We start from the raw sequence: 20,575 nt of genomic DNA, 5'->3' as shown, positions 1-20,575 counted from the left end.
GCTTTAGTTTTGACAATGCTTTGAATGTATCAATAGCAAGTAAATGGACCCAGTATCTGTTTTCTTTAAACATTCTAGACCAGAGTACTACTAGTAACAGTATTCAGCAGATTATTAGGAGAGGCAGTGATACTGTGCTTATACAAATACAATAACATTCGCGGGATTGGTTTGATTTACCCCCTTTTGATGAATGTGTGGCCTGCTTAGTAGAAAGATGATTAATATATATTCTTTATTTGTGTTAAGAGCTGCAAAAAGATATGTGTGATTATGAAAAAAATAAATGAATTGAATTTGCAATGTGAAGAAGGTTATAAAATATAGCTGTCCACATAGAAGGATTGTGACTCTTGTATCCTTACTAGTCACTGTCGCTTCTTTCAGCCAGTACGGCATCAGTGTCCTCTGTGATTTGTAGAAGGGAATGAGGATCAGGGCTTTCTCCTCTCAATAGCTCGGTTCCCTCTTCTTCTACTTCATCTCCTCCAACTTCCATCATTTCTGTGGCCTGAACCTCTACTTCACCCTCCCTGATTTTCTTCACATAGAAAGTAAAGGGAGGCACCTTATAGACAGCGGTTTTGGAACGGGCATAGACAGGATGGTCGGGTGTGAAGGACTTTTTAAACTTGTCCTTGGAGGTCTTCATCTTTTCTCGTCTTTCGTTTGTCACAATCTTGGTTCCCAGCTTGGTCATCTTCTTCTCAATGTTGTGCCTGGTCTTCTCCAAGTTCTGCTTGGTCTTTTCCAAATTCTCTTTGGTTCTAACCTTGGTTTTTTCCATTTTTTCCTTTGAGAAAGCTTTCTTTATGTCATCAACTCTCCTCATTCCACTTTTCTTAATTCGTTCAGCTCTAGACACTTCAATGATTTCTTCCACCTCTACCTCTTCATCAGATGACAGCTGTATATGATCTTCCTCTTCTTCCTTATTCTCATTCTCTTGAACTTCTCCTTCTATTTCATGCTTCTCTGTGTCTTTCAAAGACTTGCTGATGCTAAGCTTGGCAGGCAGCTTCACTTCATCCTGAATAAAGTAAATACAAAAAAAAAAAGGTAAGACAACAAATTAAATAGAGTAAAAGTAAAAATATTGGGCGGGAACTACCAATTTTTATATTATATTGATAGGAAACTGTTGGGTAAATCTAGGATCTGGGTGTACTTGAAGACCATAGATGTAATAACAGCATATAATGTCAGTCTTGCACCTTCAAACATTCAGAATACTCTCACATTATAATACACATATATTTAATAGACAGTAGCACAACGCCAATGGCAGCTATAATGCCAAGAAACAGTTTTTCAGACAAGTTCCCTTTAAAAAAGTGTTTGTGCTCTTTAAATCTGAGTCCCAACCGTGTTTTTTAGTTTATTAAAAGTTAGCAGCTACAAAAAGCTTATGGCTTCACGGCCGGGTGATGCACTCTGCTATTGGCCAGGAAATCTTCTGGGACCTGTGATGTGTCCAAGAAGATTGTTAGCAGGGAGGGACCGCCTAGAGGGAGAGGAGGAGTCACCTAGGCAGACGAGAAGAGGAAGCAGGAAGTGGGACAGGAAGTACCTCTAAAAAGAAGGTACCCACCCCCCCAAAATGTGCCATGTAAGGGTGAGAGGAGTGCTTAAAGCCCACTTTTGGGTGGAACTCCGCTTTAAGTGGTCACCTAGGGAGCTAGTTAATAAACAGAGGAAGGTGAAAAACAGCAAAAATCTAAGATGTATTTAAAGAAGAACTCCATGAATTACTTCACTATTTATGGATATACTTGCAGCACCCTGGTGTTGGAACAGATACAGAAGCTGCAGAGTCATGTGCAGCTGCTCTGTCTGCCCCTCCTCTCCTCTTAACCACTCATTTTACTTTTCAGCATCTGAAACTACACATAAAACAAAGACTTTTGTGAACAGACAGCACAGGGAGGTGTGAGCAGTCTGCAACTGCATCTTTCCTGCTAGAGCAGAGAAAGTGTAGCAATAGCTGTACTCCTGGTGCTCAGTAAAACTGTAAATTTTAAAAGTAAAAGATAAGTCAACGAGGTGGCATACACACAGCAAGCACATTTTAAATAGCGAAGAAATTCCCATAATTCTTATTTCATGCTTTGAATATTTACTGTAAATGTGAAATGTTAATTTAGTCAGCTGCGTGAAAGTATAGCAACACAGTATGGACCACAAATTGCAATTATAAGCAATATTTTTCCAAAATAGTAAAGGCTGATCGGTACTCCAGGAAGATAATTTGTATTAAAAAATTTTTTAAAGTCCCCCCAACCTAATTAACATTCTTAAAGATCTCAGATCTCACTATTGATTCTAGCAGTTGTCAGATCCACAGCGCTCTAGCTTTACTTACATTACATGGCAAGCCAACTGGGCCTGATTTGCAAAGCTAGGCTGTTTACTACTGTTATGCTGTGGTTTTAATCCTCTATAGGGCTTTTTATTATCGCAGAGTAGTTTGACTTTAGTGCTCAAAATAATCTCAGTAAGTAAGAAGCTTAACAAAGGCATTTTATACATCAGTTTTTTTTTTAATTACAGCAACATACTGCATTTTTGTTGCATTTTAAGTGTTTCCCGTAGGTTGCACTTGGAACATTTGAATTGTTCATGCACATATTTAATATTTAATTGTTCATGCATATATGGTTTTAACAGGCCTTTTATATGCCTAGATATTTGTATACAATTTATAGGATGGTAGAAGACACCACTTCTCAAAAACAGACTTTACATCCTAATAATACCGAGTTGAATGTGTTAGATGAAAGCCCCACCTCATGCAGGCTGTGGTATGTGACACACATTCTGTTTGTTCATTACTTTTAACTTCAGCCGGATTTACACAATTTTCTGCAGTCCGCCGGCTGCCAATGGAATCATTTTATTTTTTTCCATGTGCATATTATTTTCCATCCCCAGCCCTGTGCCAAAACTCTCAATAAACACACAAAACTTAGCTCTGTCTCACACAAAGTTAGGAAAAAGTATAAGGCCGTTTTTCATAATCTATAACAGTTGAAACTTGATTTGAATTGGATATCGACGCATATTTGATAAAGCTAAATAAATATTTGATTGTCTTGACTACGTTAAATGGATGGAAGTACTGGTTACCATTGGTTACAAAGCCTAACTGTTCCCCAATTTGCCAATACAGTGGTGATTTTCAGAGTCACAAAGGATAAGGTCACACGGGCATTTTTACCATTCATGATCTTGCCAGACAATAAGATCTTCTACAAGAAACAACTTGATGTTTTGTAGTAATATAGAGAAATAAGCCTTTGGCTATAAGCGGTAGGAAGAAAACCTGTTCCTTTATAGGTAATGACCACTCCAACTTCCTGTCTTCAGGAGAAATGTGTTTATCTCACATAAGATTATTTACACCCAATTTGCAATACTGTAATCCAGGTTACCGAGAGATTGCACATTTTGTGCAGGTGTTACAGGGACAGCGAATCAAATCAGTGCTCAACTGATATCATATATTCTAGCTTGGTTAGCAATGAAGAAACTACGAGAAAATGTCTGAGTAAGGCGCCAGATCACGAGGTAAATTGGCAAATTGGTGCGCAATTTCCAGGCTTCTCACTCATCTAGGTTGAGGACCTCAAGGATAATTGTTTTGAGTGGAGAAAATGGGCTGGGTAGTTTTCTCCAAGCCTGATAAAGGTCTTTCAGCTTAGAAGCTTTGCAGAGTATTGGAGGAGTATGGACCCAACCCTGGGTCCATGTTTTGGTGTTGAACAGCACCCGCTGATTGTGCAGCTGTGTGTAGCCCTTATGAATAGGGTGCTGACTAATATTCAAGACTCCACGCTCCCCATGAATCCGTGTGGCTGCAAGAGAGCAGCCAGAGGTGTGTATGTGTTCACAGTGCTTGAGAAGTGCTTGTAGAAGACAGAATCCCCAAGACCCCTTTCACACCACAACGCCCATTGTGTCGGCGGTAAAACTCTGCTATTTTTAGCGGCGTTTTACCGCCGAATTTGCGGCGCATTTACCCTCCGCTAGCGGCCTCGAAAGGGTTAAAACCGCCGGCAATATGTCGCAATAGCGGCGTTTTGCCGGCGGTATTACAGCGCTGCCCCATTGATTTCAATGGGGAGCAGCGGTGGAGGAGCGGTAAACACACCGCTCCTTCACCGCTCCAAAGAAGCTGCTGGCAGGACTTTTTTCTGACGTCCTGCCAGCGCACCACTCCAGTGTAAAAGCCCTCGGGGCTTTCACACTACACACAATGGTGCAGCTTCTTTAGGGCGGATTGCAGGCGCTATTTCTAACGCTATAGCGCCTGCAAAACGCCCTGGTGTGAAAGGGGTCTAATCCTGAGGGAATGAGTAGTGCTACTAGGACACTTAATGGAACATTTTGAGTTATTCTGCAGCATTGGAAGGTGAATACTGAAACCCTGTTTTATATTAAAACTGAACTTTTCTTTGAATAAATGCAGGCAAGGATGCCTTGAAAAGTTTGGCAAATGATTGTGTCCTTAACCACTTAAGGACCGCCTCCTGCACATATACGTCGGCAGAATGGGCACAAGCACGTACCTGTTCGTTGCTCTTTAAGTGCCCAGCTGTGGGTCGGGAGTGCGCCGGTGGTGGCGCGCTCCCGACCAGGTCCTGAGCTCCGTGACCATGGCTGCGAGACCAGCGGACCCAATCGCCGCTGGTGTCCCGCGTTCAGGTCACAGACCTGCAGAACGAGGAGAGGTCTGTGTAAACAAACCTCTCCCCGTGCTTCCCACTGTGGCTGTCACCGATCCTCTGTTCCCTGATATAGGGAAAGATGATCAGTGACGTCACATGCCAGGCCACGCCCCCTACAAAAAAAAACACATAACGTCATACATAACCCCTACACTGCCCGTTAGTGGTTAACTGCCAGTGTCATTTAAACAGGAATAATCAGTGCATTTAAATAGCACTGATTGCTGTATAAATGACAATGGTCCCAAAAATGTGTCAAAAATGTCCGATGTGTCTGCCATAATGTCGCAGTCACAATAAAAATCGCTGATCGCTGCCATTACTAGTAAAAAAACAAAATATTAATAAAAATGCTTAAAAACTATCCCCTATTTTGCTATAACTTTTGCACAAAACCAATCAATAATCGCTAATTGCGATTTTTTTTAACCAAAAATATGTAGAAGAATACGTATCGGCCTAGACTGAGGAAAAAAAAGTTTTTTTTTAATATATTTTTTGGGGATATTTATTATAGCAAAAAGTAAAAAATTTTGCATTTTTTTCAAAATTGTCGCTCTATTTTTGTTTATAGCGCAAAAAATAAAAAACGCAGAGGTGATCAAATACCACCAAAAGAAAGCTCTATTTGTGGGGAAAAAAGGACGCCAATTTTGCTTGGGAGCCACGTCGCACGACCGCGCAATTGTCAGTTAAAGCAACGCAGTGCCGAATCGCAAAAAGGGGCTTGGTCCTTTGGCTGCAACTTGGTCCGGGGCTTAAGTGGTTAAAGCTGAATTCAAGGCATGGCAATTTTTACGTATGTGCATCCTTTCTCTGTTGGGGTCCTCCAAGGTTATTCTTAGTCCCCTCCTATTTTCATTCTACACCTCCTCCCTGGGTCAGCTGATAGCTTCCCATGGCTTCCAATACCATCTCTGTGGTGACAACACCCAAATCTATTTCTCTACCCCTCAGCTTACTCCCTCAGTCTCCTCACATATTACTAATTTACTAACAGATATATCAGTCTGGATGTCACCTCAAACTCAATCTATCCAAAACCAAACTTAGCATTTTTCCTCCACCACATGCCCCTTCCTCTGATCTATATATAATATAATATATATATATATATATATATATATAATATATAAGCCTATCCCTGCATGCCAAGGTGTAGTCCTGGACTTTCCTTTATGCCCCACGTCCAATCGCTGTCGTCTCAACCTCTGCAACATCTCCAAAATACACCCCTTTCTAACCAATGACATAACAAAGCTCTTAATGCACTCCCTGGTCATCTCTCGCCTTGAGTACTGCAACTGCCTTCTCATTGGCTTACCTCTACATAGGCTATACCCCCTTTAATCCATCATGAATGCTGTTTCCAGACTCATCCACCTTACCAATAGCTCTGTGTCTGCTACTCCTCTCTGTCAATCACTCGACTGGCTTCCACTCACCCAACAAATTAAATTCAAAATACTAACAACAATTTACAAAGCCATCCACAATTTAGCCCCCGGCTTCATCAGTAGCCAAGTCTCAAAATACCAACCTAATCATTCTCTTTGTTTCTTTCAAGACTTCCTGCTCTCTAGTTCCCTCGTCACCTCCTCCTATGCTTGCCTCCAAGACTTTTCCAGAGCCTCTTCAATCCTATGGAACTCTTTACCCCAATCTGTCCAATTATCTCCTACTCTATTAGCTTTTAGAGAATCCCTGTAAACACTCCTCTTCAGAGAAGCCTATCCTACCCACACCTAACAACTGTATTTTCATTTTCTCCATTAGTTCATCCCCCACAGTTATTACCTTTGGTTTCACTTGACCCTCCCTTTTACATTGTAAGCTCTAATGAGCAGGGCCCCCTGTGTTGAATTGTATTGTAACTGTACTGTCTGCCCCCATGTTGTAAAGTGCTGCACAAACTGTTGGTTTATATAAATCCTGTATTATAATAATAATAGGTTCAGCATGGACCAATGAGACTATATACGGTATGTGCCATATCTGTGGGATTCACCCTGGACATTGGAAATCACTGTAGTATGCACTATTACTGCAGTGATTACCTCTAGCTTCTGAGTCCTGGGCCGAGTATATATATATATATATATATATATATATATATATATATATATATATATATATATAGTATATATTGTGCAAAAGAAAATTAGGAGTAAATATAATCCTCAGCATCTGCCAGAGTACTTACCATAGATCTTTTCAGGACATGTTTTGCAATATGTATTTTTTATGTTTAGAATTTGAGCTAAACATATCCCTTTTTTCTCTCTTGTCATATGGCTGTAGTGCACATTGTGGAGTGTTTTCTGAAATCTGATGAACAGATCTGCATTATTAGCCAATGCATGTTGTAAATCACTCTAAGCTCACATTACCATTAAAGAGCATCAAAGCAGGCAAAGTATCACAGGCCTATGTAGACTGAACACATGGGAATGTGCTGCTACACTGGACAGAGTTGTGTGTGCATTATGGACTGTATTTACCACCAAAGTACTGTACATTGCATATGTATCATTTTTCTACTGATGTATGAGCACAATTTTCCTCCCCATCACTTCTACAGAATACTATTGATGACATATAGCTATAGAATGCAAAGATCTTTGGATCTAGATCACATTCAAACTGGCTAAATGAGTTCATCTCATAAATGATTTGACACTGGGAACCAATGGAGCACAAGCCAAATTGATCGTTTATTTTAGCAATCATGATGCTGTTTTTTGGAGTTTGGTAAACATAATTGGACTGACTCAGCAGTGATCTAAATAATGAGAATGTTCTGTATTTTGCAGCTGGACAAAGCCCTGGAGGGTCAGTGAAATGAATCAGAGATGCCGTAGTTAAGCCTGACAAGCTTGTGTGTTTGTGTGTTCCTTTATGGAAAATAGAATTCATCGGTACATTAACACTACAGGCGACGGATAATGAAAGCTCATTGTGCAATGTGTAATATTTTGGAAGCATGGGAAAGAATCATCTGCCCACAAAGGCTCCTGCCTCCCCCCCCCCCCCCACTCCATAGTCTGAACATGAAGGCTCATGGGACCCCCAGCGTTCCTGTTTAGCACTGAATGTAGCAGAGCATACGCTGTAAAGATGGTTGGATTGCACTTCTGTTTCTATCATCTGTGTAAGGATGATTTGTTTTGCTGTCTTTAAGGTTTCATGCACATATGATTTTAACAGGCCTTTTATATGAATGAATGAAGACTTGTATAGCGCTGCAACTGCGAACTGATATCTGTATATAATTTATACATTGGAAGTCATTTAGCAAGGAAAAGACAGACTTTTAAAGGCACTACACAGACATCCATTTAAATCATAAAAAAAAAACATTCTATTTGCACTTCTGGTAAAACAACTAGTTTAATAATAATAAAAATAAATCCCAGTATAAAACCATGTGATATCTTTGTACGTGTGCTGGACATTTCATGCATGAAATCTCCACATTCAATGCCTCCCCAATTATCATCTTACATCCACTTATACTGTACAGTATATTTATGAAGCCCTAAACATGTACCATTGTCAGTCACAGTCAGTGTAGAGCTGCTTCATCAGGACTGTCATTGTGGGTAATGTCACTTAACATATGTCTGTATATTTTGGCTGTCTATCCAGCAGGCGCAACAACACGGGCTCAGTCAAAAATCCCACCAACAAGTAAAGGTGGATACAGAGACATGCAGGAAAATGGGGATGCCCCCTAGACCATCAATAGGTAGGGTGTCGCCTCCCTTTTTCATCGCCGCTGCCACCCCCATATTCATGAGTCTGGCCCCTTTCAGGATGCTGGACCCATAAATTACAGCAGCATTCTTTTTTTGAAGCATCTGATCAGAGCCAGAGCTCTAATAGGCTTCAAAACAGGGTGGACTCCGCACACAGAGCATTGCGTTTAGAGCCCACCCAGGTGTGTTAGAAAAGCGAATGAATATCGGCAGGTGCACTGTTTCCCCCCCCCCCCCCAAAATAAATGATCACCAGCCGCCACTGGGGTAGATTATGACTTATGAGGACGATGGCCTATGAAGGCCGCTATTCCAAATCTATGCACAGTTGCAACCCTGACCCAGGAAAGAAGCTCCTAACATAGGATGGAGTTTTATTTGTATAGGCAATCACTGGATTGCCTAGAGCAGTGGTCATCAACCCTGTCCTCAGGGCCCACTAACAGGCCAGGTTTTATGTATTACCTTTGGGAGATGCAGACTAGAATATTGCAATCACTGAGCAGCAAATAATATCACCTGTGATGTATTCCAGTTATCCTGCAAACCTGGGCTGTTACTGGGCCCTGAGGACAGGGATGATGACCACTGGCCTAGAGGTGTTACAGGCCTCCCCACTTCTAGTATATCAATATACACTGTCCTTTGGGGATCAAGAGGTTGGAAGAGGTCTAGATCATTGATTCCCGATGCTTTCCAATGTCTGGAGAGCTGCATGTGCTTGCCATATAAGTGAATAGCTGTACATGGTCAGGCTCTTGTAAATGCAGATGCTTCTTTGAATCGTCATACACCCACGCATGTGCAGCCACATGTATATTCCAAATATGAAGCTCTTGCCAGTAAAATTATTTTATCTATTTTAATTCTCCACTGAGTTGTCACCCTTTAGTCTGCACAGCTACCATTGTACTACAAGGCTGCTTTGTCTGCTCTCAGCACAGGCTCTATGGGAAATATAGTGTAGGACTTGTCACACTATGCAACATTACTGCACAGCTGCTTTCCTGTCTACTGACCCATCAACACTGCACAGGAGGAGAAAAGTGCTCACATGATGGCCTACAAACAGAAAAAAAAGTGCATTTTATAATTAAAACAAATTATACTGTGAATTACTGCAAAACATGGGCTTCATGTGAGAGCTTGTTGATCAGGCTTGGCTGACAGCACACTGGATTGTGCAGGTATCATTTATAAAAGATAATACAAATAAAGAAGTCAAACATTTACATTTTCACCGTTACAACAGGCATATCGGGCTATCTTATCTTTATTTTAGATGATCTTGGAAATCTTTCTCAGATACACTAAAGCCTGCAAGGACCAGCACTGGAAAGATGTGCCAGCTGAACCAGATCAATGTGTCCTTATTTATTGTGCCTTTGTAAAAACAGTTTATTCTTCTTTACCATAGGGATAGGTGTTTGCAATATGAAGTGCAACTATCTTTTCATTGACCTTAAAGACCAGAACCGGTCTCACATTGTTCTACAAACACTTCTGTTTTCCTAAACTGTAACAGCCTCAGCCTGCCTTCATGAACTGAAGATGTCTCAACTTTGACGATTGATCATGAAGTGCCCGGCAGTGGTTATTTTTATATAGTCAACACGTGTAACTTTTACTGCTGGGGTCCTTGTTGACACTGTCTGTACACTCAGAAAGTTTGAAATTCTATTAGTACACAGCAGCTTGTAGATGTCATACAAACTAATAGACACTAGATTATGTATGAAAATGATAGGCCAAGATTCCAAGAACCAATCAGAAATGCGAAAGAAACATTCTACATGCAAATGTGGTACAGTTGTAGAGGACAACCATGTACTCTTGTGTTGAGGTTGGACAAGGGAAGGTGTGATATACACTCTGATTCTGTACTTGCCAAATCGGCTGCAGAAATCTCCCTCCACTGAGTCTGGCTGCATCCATTTTAACTGTGGGCAGCTGAAGCTGCTGCCTGTTCATTTCCTGGATTTACACAGACACACAGAGGCACACCTCCAGCTCTGCAGCTCTCATTGGCTCTCGTATGACTCACCCCCCCCCCCCCCACCCTTCCCGGCAAACTCTCACGAGAGTGAGAGAGAAAGCTGTGCATGATGTCATAAGCCTAGGCTTATTACCAGACAAGAAACAGGAAGTGGTGTGTATACGGTATTTACTGGCAGCAAAAAAAGTTTTACTATCCTAAGTTAAAACAGCAAGGGCAGAAGATTTAATAGCAAGCTGAAAAAATTACTGAAGGTCTTCTTTAACTATGTAAAGCTGACAATAGTATCTGGCATGAATGAAACAGCCATCCAGATGTAGTATATCTAACACTCAGTACACACAAATGTACTTAACATTATACAGTAATATAAAGGGAGAGCAGATGTAAACATAGTCATTGATGGGCTGCTAAAAGGACGCATTCACTCATCAGGTCTGCATTTTTATTTATTGTAGGTGTTGAGGAGGACAAGGGCAGGGCTAACTATTTTCCCTGTATATTAGTTTAACTATAAAGCAGTGGTTCTCAACCTGTGGGACACGACCCCTTCGAGGGTTGAATGCCGATTTGCCAGGGGTCGCCAAATCCCAGGCTGTTTCTGGAGCCTGCACCACTCTCTCAGCCTTTTCGCGACCGCCCAGCTAAGCTGTTCCTGGAGCCTACGGCCGCCCATTCAGTTCACGACATGGCTGAGGGGGGGGGGGGGGGGGGGGGGGCGGAGAATAGAGGCAGTTGACTGGTGAGGAACGTAAAGTGGGAGGGGATGGAAGAGACCCTATCTCCTGATTTTGGCATAGGTGTCACTGCTGCGAGACACCACAGAGTTGGAGACACAGTGAATAACACTGCCTGTGATTATAGTTGCCACTACAAATCTCAGATCAACAGATGACCTTGATCAAGAGCACCTAAGTTGGCTGATCAGAACTCCCCCCAGCATTGCCACTGCCCCCCCCCCCCCCCCACCACCCAACAGAACTGCCACTCATCCCACCCCCCGAAACAAGGAGCAAGAGAAGGGGAAAAAAAAGAGAGAATACATGGATGAGAGAGGAAAAGAGGGAAAGGAACAATGAAAAAGGGAGAGAAAGAATTAGATATAGAACAAGAAAGACAGATAGAGATAGAGGGATGGGGGAAAACAAGAAATTAGGATAGAGAGAGCTAAAAGGGAAAGAAAGGAGAACAAAGAAAAAGAGTGGTACATCCTAAAATGTACCAGAAGGGGGTTTCAATATTGTAGGAGTGGAAGGGACTCAAGGGAGCACTAAACATCCGTGGGTTAGGGGAGCAAATTACTTGTCTTGCCTTGGGTGCTTACATCCTACGCTACGAAAATAATTTTACTGTTAGGGGTCCCCACAACTTTTTTTTAGGGGTCACGGCATTAGAAAGGTTGCGAACCACTGCTTTAAAGTGACCCATCACATCTGCAATGTAAGAAGCTGAATACTTACCTCTCTGGTGGGTGGCTCTCTTAAAGAGCTCGGAGCACAGCTGCTATCGGACACTTTCATGTTGTGCTCCATGGTTACCCCCGCTGACTACAATGTCCCTACAGAACACAGTATTGACATAGCTGTTGGCAAAAGGAATCATGGTGCTTAGTGGAGGATGGACTATCCAGCACACCTAAAAATGCTGGAAGGCAGCAATGCTCCCAGCTTTGCAGGAGAGCAAATATTTCACTTGTTGCCCACCAGAGAGGTAAGCATTCGGCTTCCACTATTAGAGAAGTCACAGGGTTGATTTATCAGAGGTGGCAACCATTTGTACATAGTGCTGCAGCTGCCGGCAAGCTAAGCCGGAGATCTGAGCTTATGCATATTGTTAATGTCCACTATGTACAATGCAGAAGATTGTATTGCTATAGAAACCCCAGAGTGTTGGGTGAGGATAGATTTATGGGAAGGAGCTCCCAGAGAGCCAGCTGCTCCTACCTATCACACTGACATAGGCCAGGGGGCATGCCTGCCGCAGGCTGCAGCACACTGTATATAGATTAATAATCCATGCCATGGCCACAAGCGCTGTTTTTTCCTTAAAATGTGGCTAATCTCTTTAATCACTGAACGTGTATATAAAGACTCGTGTTAAAGAACATAAAAGGTCTTTCATTAGTAATAATGGGACTTCTGTAAATAAAGGTAAAAATTGAGAATCTGGGCACCCAGAGATTTGATAATATCCTATTGGGCTGCTTAGAGCAATCTCATGGTCTCCAAAAATTGTTCTGTGCGTTTTTCAGACACTTTACACTATAGCCATTATAAAGCAAAGTGCAGAGCACAGAGACGATCGCTGTACCCTGTCTGCAGGGTTAAAGGTAAGCATCTGGTTTTATCCCGTTGGTCCTTGCCTGTTTTCACTGCGGAATCGAGAAAACTGATTTAAAAGTACATTCTGCTTTCACATGAGCACTTTGCTATTCCAAATATTTAAGGCACACAGCCTTCCTGTTCAATGGATTTCATTTTAATCCTGCAATTCATCTTGTGCACCTGTCTGATCGCTTGCCAAGTCCATATGCTGTCTGAATTCTTATTTAGTAAAGGTCCTGAGCTGAAAATATTACTAAAGTCAAATCTATTATTTTTAAATTAAAATAACAAACGTTCTACTTACCTGCTCTGTGCAGTGGTATTGCACAGAGTGGCCCTGATCCTCCTCTTCTGGGGTCAATCTTGGCTCCTCCTCCTCTTTTTCAGACTACCATAGCCGGCTGCTGTCCAGTGTTACCAACCTTCCAGATTGAAACTTATGCCGCATACACAAGATTGGACTATCCGAACAAGCAGACCTGCCCACACACCACCGGACTTTTCAAAATGAACAGACTTTTCTCCGTGTGTGGGCAAGTCTATTCATTTAAAAAGTCCGGCGGACTCCCGCCAGAGTCCGGCGGATTGTCCACCGGACTTTTTAAATGAATGGACTTGCCCACACACGGAGAAAAGTCTGTTCATTTTGAACGTGGCTCCAGGTAGCCGGGACTAACGAAGGAGGTCGCCACCTCCATCGGCGAGATTGACACCTTGCTGGCCCCGTCACCTGGTATGGATTTAAAGGGGAAGCCCTACACCCTACGCCGAAAAAACGGTGTAAGTCCATAGCAGATCCTTATCCAAGCACGCAGCCCGGCCGGTCAGGAAAGGGGGTGGGGACGAGCGAGCGTCCGCCCCCCCTCCTGATCCATACCAGGCCGTGTGCCCTCAACATGGGGGGGTGCTTTGGGGAAAGGGGGGCCCCCACCCCAAAGCACCTTGTCCCCATGTTGATCAGGACAAGGGCCTCTTCCCGACAACCCCTACCCATTCACTTGGTGAAAAAAAAATGTAAATAAAAAAACAACACAAAATAATTTATAAGACAACAGTAAAGTTAGCCCAATTTTTATACTGCGAAAGATAATGTTACGCCGAGTAAATTGATACGCAACATGTCAAATTGCGCCCGCTTGTGGAATAGTGACAAACTTTTACCCTTAAAAATCTACCAGTTTTGAGTTACAGAGGAGGTCTGGGGCGAGCGAGATCCCTGTTCTGCCTCCCTGTACAATGATCGCGGGTGGCCGGCGTACATAAAATCTGATGTACCCACGGCCACGCTTCTGCGGCGGGCATGAGTGCCCACAATATCACATGCACGGACCGACATACAGGTATACCGGTTTGTGCAGCCGAGTTGCCTTGCCGCAGTATATATGTGGAAGGCGGTTGGCAAGTGGTTAAGCAAACGCGCAAAAAAAGCCAGTTAATTGCTACACCCAGGTGTAAATGGAGCCTAATGCCCTGTACACATGGTCGGACTTTCCGACGCTAAAATCCGATCATTCAGAACGAGGTCACATAAACCACGTACGACGGGACTATAAAGAGGGCAGTAGCCAATAGCTTTCGTCTCGTAATTTATTCTGAGCATGCGTGGCACTTTGTCCGTCAGAATTGTCTACACACGGAAACTTAAACGATTGGATTTTGTTGTTGGAAACTCAAACTTTGTGTGTCGTAAATTCCGACGGGAAAAAGTCCAATAAGGCCGCACACAATCAGATTTTCCGACAACACGATCCGATTGCACATTTTTCGTCGGAAAGTCCGACCGTGTGTACAGGGCATTAGTGTTGTCTGCCTGTTATTGGCCAGGTAAGAAAGTTTTCAACAGATTCTAAAAAAAAAAAACTAAGCGCTGAAGAAAAGTGTATACAGTGAGGCAATGATCCCGAAAATCCCTGAAAATTCGATTTTGAGTTTACATACACTTTAAAGGAGTTGTAAAGTCAAACGTTTTTTTTTATCTTAAGGCATCCTATGCTTAAGATAAAAAGCCTTCTGTGTGCAGCAGCCCCCCCTGGGCCCCCCTAACACTTACCTGAGGTCCCTCTCTGTCTAGCGATGTCCACGAGTGTCTCAGACATCTGAGATTCTCCCTCCTGATTGGCTGAGACACAGCAGCGGCACTATAGGCTGCCCCTGCTGTCAATTAAAGTGAGGGGCGGGGCCGGGGCTCCTTGTCTGAATGGACACAGGGAGCTGTGACTCGGCTTGGGCGACCCCACAGCAATCTGCTTGCTGTGGGATTACTCTGTGCAAATTCACAGCAACAGAGCAGGTAAGTATAACATGTTTGTTATTTTTATAGGGTAAAAAAACAAGACTTTAATCACTTTAATAATGTTCTACCTCAATATAATTAAGCATATATAATGTAGACCTAAACCTTTTTTTGTAAATTGCATAGAGCAAGTAAGAGTTATAACCACTGTCAAAAAAAAATTTGCCATCTATGTTCCATTTTAGAGATTTTCCTTCAGTTCCTGTCCCATAACAGGAAGTGAGAAGAAATCCCTGCAAATTAAGACCCTCAGATCACCAGAACTAGTGTCCCCTCTGGAAGATTTCCTCTCTATCACTTTTACAGGGACAAATTAAAATTTTAGATTTTCTTTACTTTCAATGATAATGGTAATCAGGACAACTAGAGAGGGTGAATCTCCCTAATGGGGACACAGGCAGCAATTAAAACTGACAAGCGCTCTCATTCCTCTCCACTCTATCCAAAATAAAATAAGAATAATTTGCCTTTAGCTATAGTTTAAGCTAACGTGCCCTGCTAAGGTTACATGTGACACCAATAGCTTGAAACATCCATAAATAACCCAAGTTGGCTAAATATATAATAATAACTGGACAGGTTGTTTTTTCATGTCAGTTGGAGATGAGCGGAGGGGAAGGACGTTTGAGTATTATACAAGAAATGATTTGTTGTGCTTTGTAAATGGCATGTTCATATTACACCTATCTTACGAAACTACACACACAATCCCTTTAATTTTTTTTTTAATTAAAGCAGAGCTTCACTCAAAAGAAGAAGTTCTGCTTTTCCTCCTCCTCCCCCCTCCTCTCTCATGTTGTTTTTGGGGGGGGGGGGGGGTACCTGATCTTGACAAGTACCTACTCCCACTTCTGCTCCGACCACCTAGGTGATCAGAGTAGAGGTTCGCCCCCCAGCTCTCCCCGCAGCCTTATGCGGAACCATTCATGGGGTGCAGTGTGGTTTGCACATGCCCAGTGGGAGATTAACTACCAGAGTTAAGATGCTGGCGCCGGGGAATCAAAGAGCCCAGAGTCAAGTCACGTGAGGACATCGCAAGATCCTGGGACAGGTAAGTGTGCGTTTTTTTAAAAGTCACCAGCTACAGTATTTGTAGCTGCTGACTTTTGCATTTTTGGTTACAGGGTGAAGATCCTCTTTAATACAAACCTGTAAGGTTTCTGAGGTCCACTTAGGCTGGCCATACATGGTCGAATTTCGAAAGAATTTTCTTTTCAAAATCAGAAAATTTGTGTTTTATGATCCGATGATGCCACCACTGATTTAGAAGTTTGGCCAATCAAGCCTTCAATTTCACCTCATGTTGCTACAGAAAATAATTTTTGTGGCTGGGAATTTACTTTTCTTTCTAGGAATTTTCTTTTCTTGCACATGCGCATTTCTTTTTCGACTATATTTCTCGCACGATTCTCACATCATTGATTAGAAAACTGTTTGTTTTTTAAAAAATTTCCAACATGTCCGATTACTCAAATTTGTTGCTGCAGCCCACTAATGGTGTGAAATACGAACAAAAATTCTTAGATAAGATTTCCGAAAGAAAGTTCTTTCAAAATTCGACCCATGTATGGCCTGACTTAAACAGTCTTCACCAGTCTGGCATAACCCAAAATTCTGCTGCCTCTCCACTCTATATTATTTAAGCTTTAAAAGAACACTGAGGTTCTATGGTAAATGATGATTTTGCTTTATGTTACTATTTTTTAAGAAATTGAAGCTGGGAAATGGGAAGTTATACTGTTTCCAAACCATCACAGTGCCTACCCATAATTCCTTGCAATGGGAGTAAATAATGTCCAAGGGAAGCTATTTGTGGAGTGACGGAGTTATTCCCAGGCCATAGTCTGGCTTCCATCCATAACCCGGTTTAGCTCATACAGCTCTTTCTCTTCCATACATTCCTGGTTCACACGGCACCCGACACATCACAAATAGATACAATTTAAGAAATGACATGAGATATATGTAGGGAGCCATTTACTGAGTGGTTGTTGCATGGTTCTTATAGGTATTACGGTATATACATTGATGTTGGTATACTTCTTTAAGCAACTATACCAATGAAATATGTGCTAGAATCCTATCCTGTGCACATTACACATCTGTTATCCACATGATCACACAATAATCTACAATATATATCACAGCTAAAGAGTTTGCTTAGTCCTTTTATTGAATAATTGCACAAAAATCACCTAATGTATATCATATTTTCTCCTGATCTTTTTTTTATTTGATTATTATTTTTTTTATTAAATAGCATGAACATGATAACAAACATTTTGCCAAAACAGCCACCTTTTGGGTTATGGTCCTTTCAAGTGGGATGATAAAGTAATTTTTAAATACTCAGGGATTCTCATCTGTCCAGGGTAAAGGGTTCTGGACTTAGCCGTTAAAGAGGGAAAACTGATTAACAGGTTAACTGATTCCCAAGAGTATTAAAGTGGTTGCAACCCTTACATATACCAGTGAAGGGACTATCCTCATGTGATACACACAGATGAAAAAATTCTCCTACATAAGTTGTATTTTCCTATCTGCAGTCTTCTCTACATCTGTTTATAGTGTAGAATTTATCAGAGCTTGTCAGAGAGTTCCGAAAAAAAAAAGGGGGGGGGGGGGCTGAAGTTATACTCTGCAGAGCTCAGTGAGGAGAGTCCTAAGAGCTGATTGGAGGGCAGAGACACACCCCCCTTCACACAGCTCACAGGAACAGAGCTGAGCCTGTCAATCTGCTGGAGGTCCCTCTCCTGTCACTAATTTTCTCTTGGTGTTAAGAAAAAATCCAGACGTTCAGTGAGATCTTGGGTGAGAAAAAGCCTCCAGCCCTGACTATGGGTACCTTGGACCCTAAAGGATGAAAGTGGTTGTAAACCCACAAAAAAAATAAAAAAATCTGCAAGACAAAGGCATAATGAGCTAGTATGTATAGCATACTAGGTCATTATGAAATACCCACCTTAGATCGAAGCCCCCCACAGTGGTCCCAGTACAAAGCTCTGGCTGGCAATATCGCTCACTTTCAGGTATCACGCGCTCCGACGCTGTGATTGGCTGGAGCCGTGATGAAATCACTCCCATGCATTTGTGCAGGAGCCGCCGGTACTGGCACACTAGCTGAAGCAACGGTACAAACGTGCCATTTCGATCACATCGGCACATGCTGATACAGGGGATATCTTCTAAACCGTACAGGTTTAGGAGATATCCGGCGCAGCTACAGGTAAGCCTTATGATAGCCTTACCTGTAGTAAAAAGTAGATTGTAAGGGTGGGGGGGCAGGGGACAATGAGCAGGAGCCCATGACGTGTTGTATGGGACAGGACACAATGGTGAAGGAACCATATTACATTTTTGTTTTGGGGTTTAATATTGCTTTAAATCCAGCGACCGGGACACAGAAGGACAAATCAGTCCTTGTAAAAGAAGACCTTACCACATCTGTCTAGGACAGTCAAGTGTAATGAGGATCATGGAAGGGCCTTCATATTCTGCAAAGCAGACAAGGAAGTAGAATCAGGGTATAAAAGGCATAGAACGGGTGTACTGATCCCACAGAACCATCAGAGCATTCACTGCTTCCACTGAACCTGGAGGCCAGAAAGTCCACATTACCCCACTTGTAACATCTCCAGGTGTAGGAACCTATGCCCCAGGTCCAGTCACTCCCAGCTGAGGAAGTATACCTGCCAATTGTCTACACCTGAAATGCACATGGCTGACAGAGCTGAAGGCCAGACTCCTCAGGAGGCTTGTTTGAGGATTTAGCAGATTTTAAGTGCCAGGCCTTACAGGGTGGACAGGAAACCAAGGCTGGAGGGTCTAGACATGGAAGCGGAAAAAGGAATTGGACATTTCTTAAACTCTGGTTCGCACCAGAGTTGCTGGGAAGTCACGCTACTACAGCGCAACTTCAAAGCCAACTATCAGTGCGATTTCATGTGCAGCTTGCTGACATCTGTGCGTCTTCATTTAACAGATGTCAATGCAAGCTGCACTAAATTCGCAGAGAAATATTGCAGAATCCTTTTTCAAGTCGCAGTGACTTAAGTTCCATTGCCACAAATGGGGCGCAACTTATGCAACTTTGAACTGTCAAGTCGCATTACAGGTCACACTGGTGTGATCCAGGGATAATAGATAAAGAAGGAACATAGCAATCTGTTCTTTGGGCTTCTTCCACTGAGGAAGAAGGATGTCCTTGCCACCTTTATGCATATACATGCATAAAAAATGCTTAAATAAAATGATATTACTATGTAACCCAATGTTAACCCTACTCAGCGCTAATTCTCTTCTCCCCTTAGCTATTATTTTTTTGCTGCTTTTTTCTACATTTTTTGCCAATGATATTTAAACTTTTTCTGTTTTCATGAGTTTTGTTTGCTATTTTTCTCTTAGTGTCGTATATAAAACAAATGCGCCTAACAGAAAACTGGGATTTCTAAACAGGGCTAATTATAGAATTAAATGCATATTTTTTATTTACAGTAAAACAATTTTTTTTTTCTTTTTACGCTAAGGCCTCTTTCACACGGACGATCCGTTCAGGTCCACCTGTCATTTTTTTAGGTGGACCTGAACGGACACTCCATAGACCTCTATGGAGCGTCGGATGTCAGCGATGACATGTCCGCTGACATCCGATCCGCTCCGATCTGAAAAAGTGTGACGGAGGAAAAACCTACTTTTCCATCCGTCTGAGGATCGGATGACTACGGACTCTACGGTCCGTGGTCATCCGATCCCCCATAGGGGAGAGTGGTACTCTGACAGGTCCGTCCCTGCACAGTCTGTCACCTTCCTGCTCAGCGGGGATTGACGGATCGATCCCCCACTGGGCAGAGCAGGCTCCATACACGGACATGTCCGTGTGAAGGAGCCCAACACTGTTTCAAATAAAAAATAAACCTTTTTTTTTAAATTCTTTTTGTCTATAGACTACATAGAAAATATATTTTGCGAGACAATATTGCCAAAATAAAGAATTGTTTGTACCCTAAGGCCCCTTTCACACATGCGGACATTATGTCCGAATTTCATCCATCCGTTTGCGGATGAAATACGGACATACATGCATTCCTATGGGATAGCGGGTGTCTGCAGATAAACATTCGCAGACACCCGCTATCGTCCGCCTCCGCAACTGTTCGATTCTGCAGACGGAGGAAAATCCTATTTTTCTATCCGTCTGCAGAGCGGATCAGATGAATACGGACAGACGGTCCGTGCTCATCCGATCCCCATAGAGGAGAATGGAGAGCTGACAGAGCGGTCCCTGCACAGTATGCTGGGACCGCCCTGTTATCCGCCGGCTCAGCGGGGACAATGGAGCGATCCCCGCTAAGCAAGCGGATCATCACGGGGCTGATCATTACTGATCCGTCCCGTGTGAAAGGGGCCTAAAAATAAAACAATATATGTATTACTTTGTTATCTTATGCAATGACAAAGTTATTACTGAATGAACAGGT

General features: G+C 42.5%; 1 protein-coding gene across 1 annotated transcript in view; it reads right to left on the bottom strand.

Moving 5' to 3' along the window:
• Positions 1-216: 216 nt before the first annotated feature.
• The window catches only part of CAVIN1 (caveolae associated protein 1), a 73,133-nt gene continuing 52,774 nt past the window's right edge, over positions 217-20,575 (bottom strand). The window contains exon 2 of the mRNA XM_077459526.1: positions 217-1,030. Coding sequence (XP_077315652.1) covers positions 365-1,030 — 666 coding nt within the window. The 3' untranslated portion in view covers positions 217-364. The remainder of the gene's footprint in view (positions 1,031-20,575) is intronic.

This window comes from Lithobates pipiens, unplaced genomic scaffold (genome assembly GCF_037356315.1).
Source record: "Lithobates pipiens isolate NorthernLeopardFrog02 unplaced genomic scaffold, aLitPip1_a1.2 Scaffold_28, whole genome shotgun sequence".
NCBI lineage: Eukaryota > Metazoa > Chordata > Amphibia > Anura > Ranidae > Lithobates > Lithobates pipiens.
Note: the sequence above shows the minus strand (reverse complement) of the source record. Positions and strands in the feature narration are given on the sequence as shown.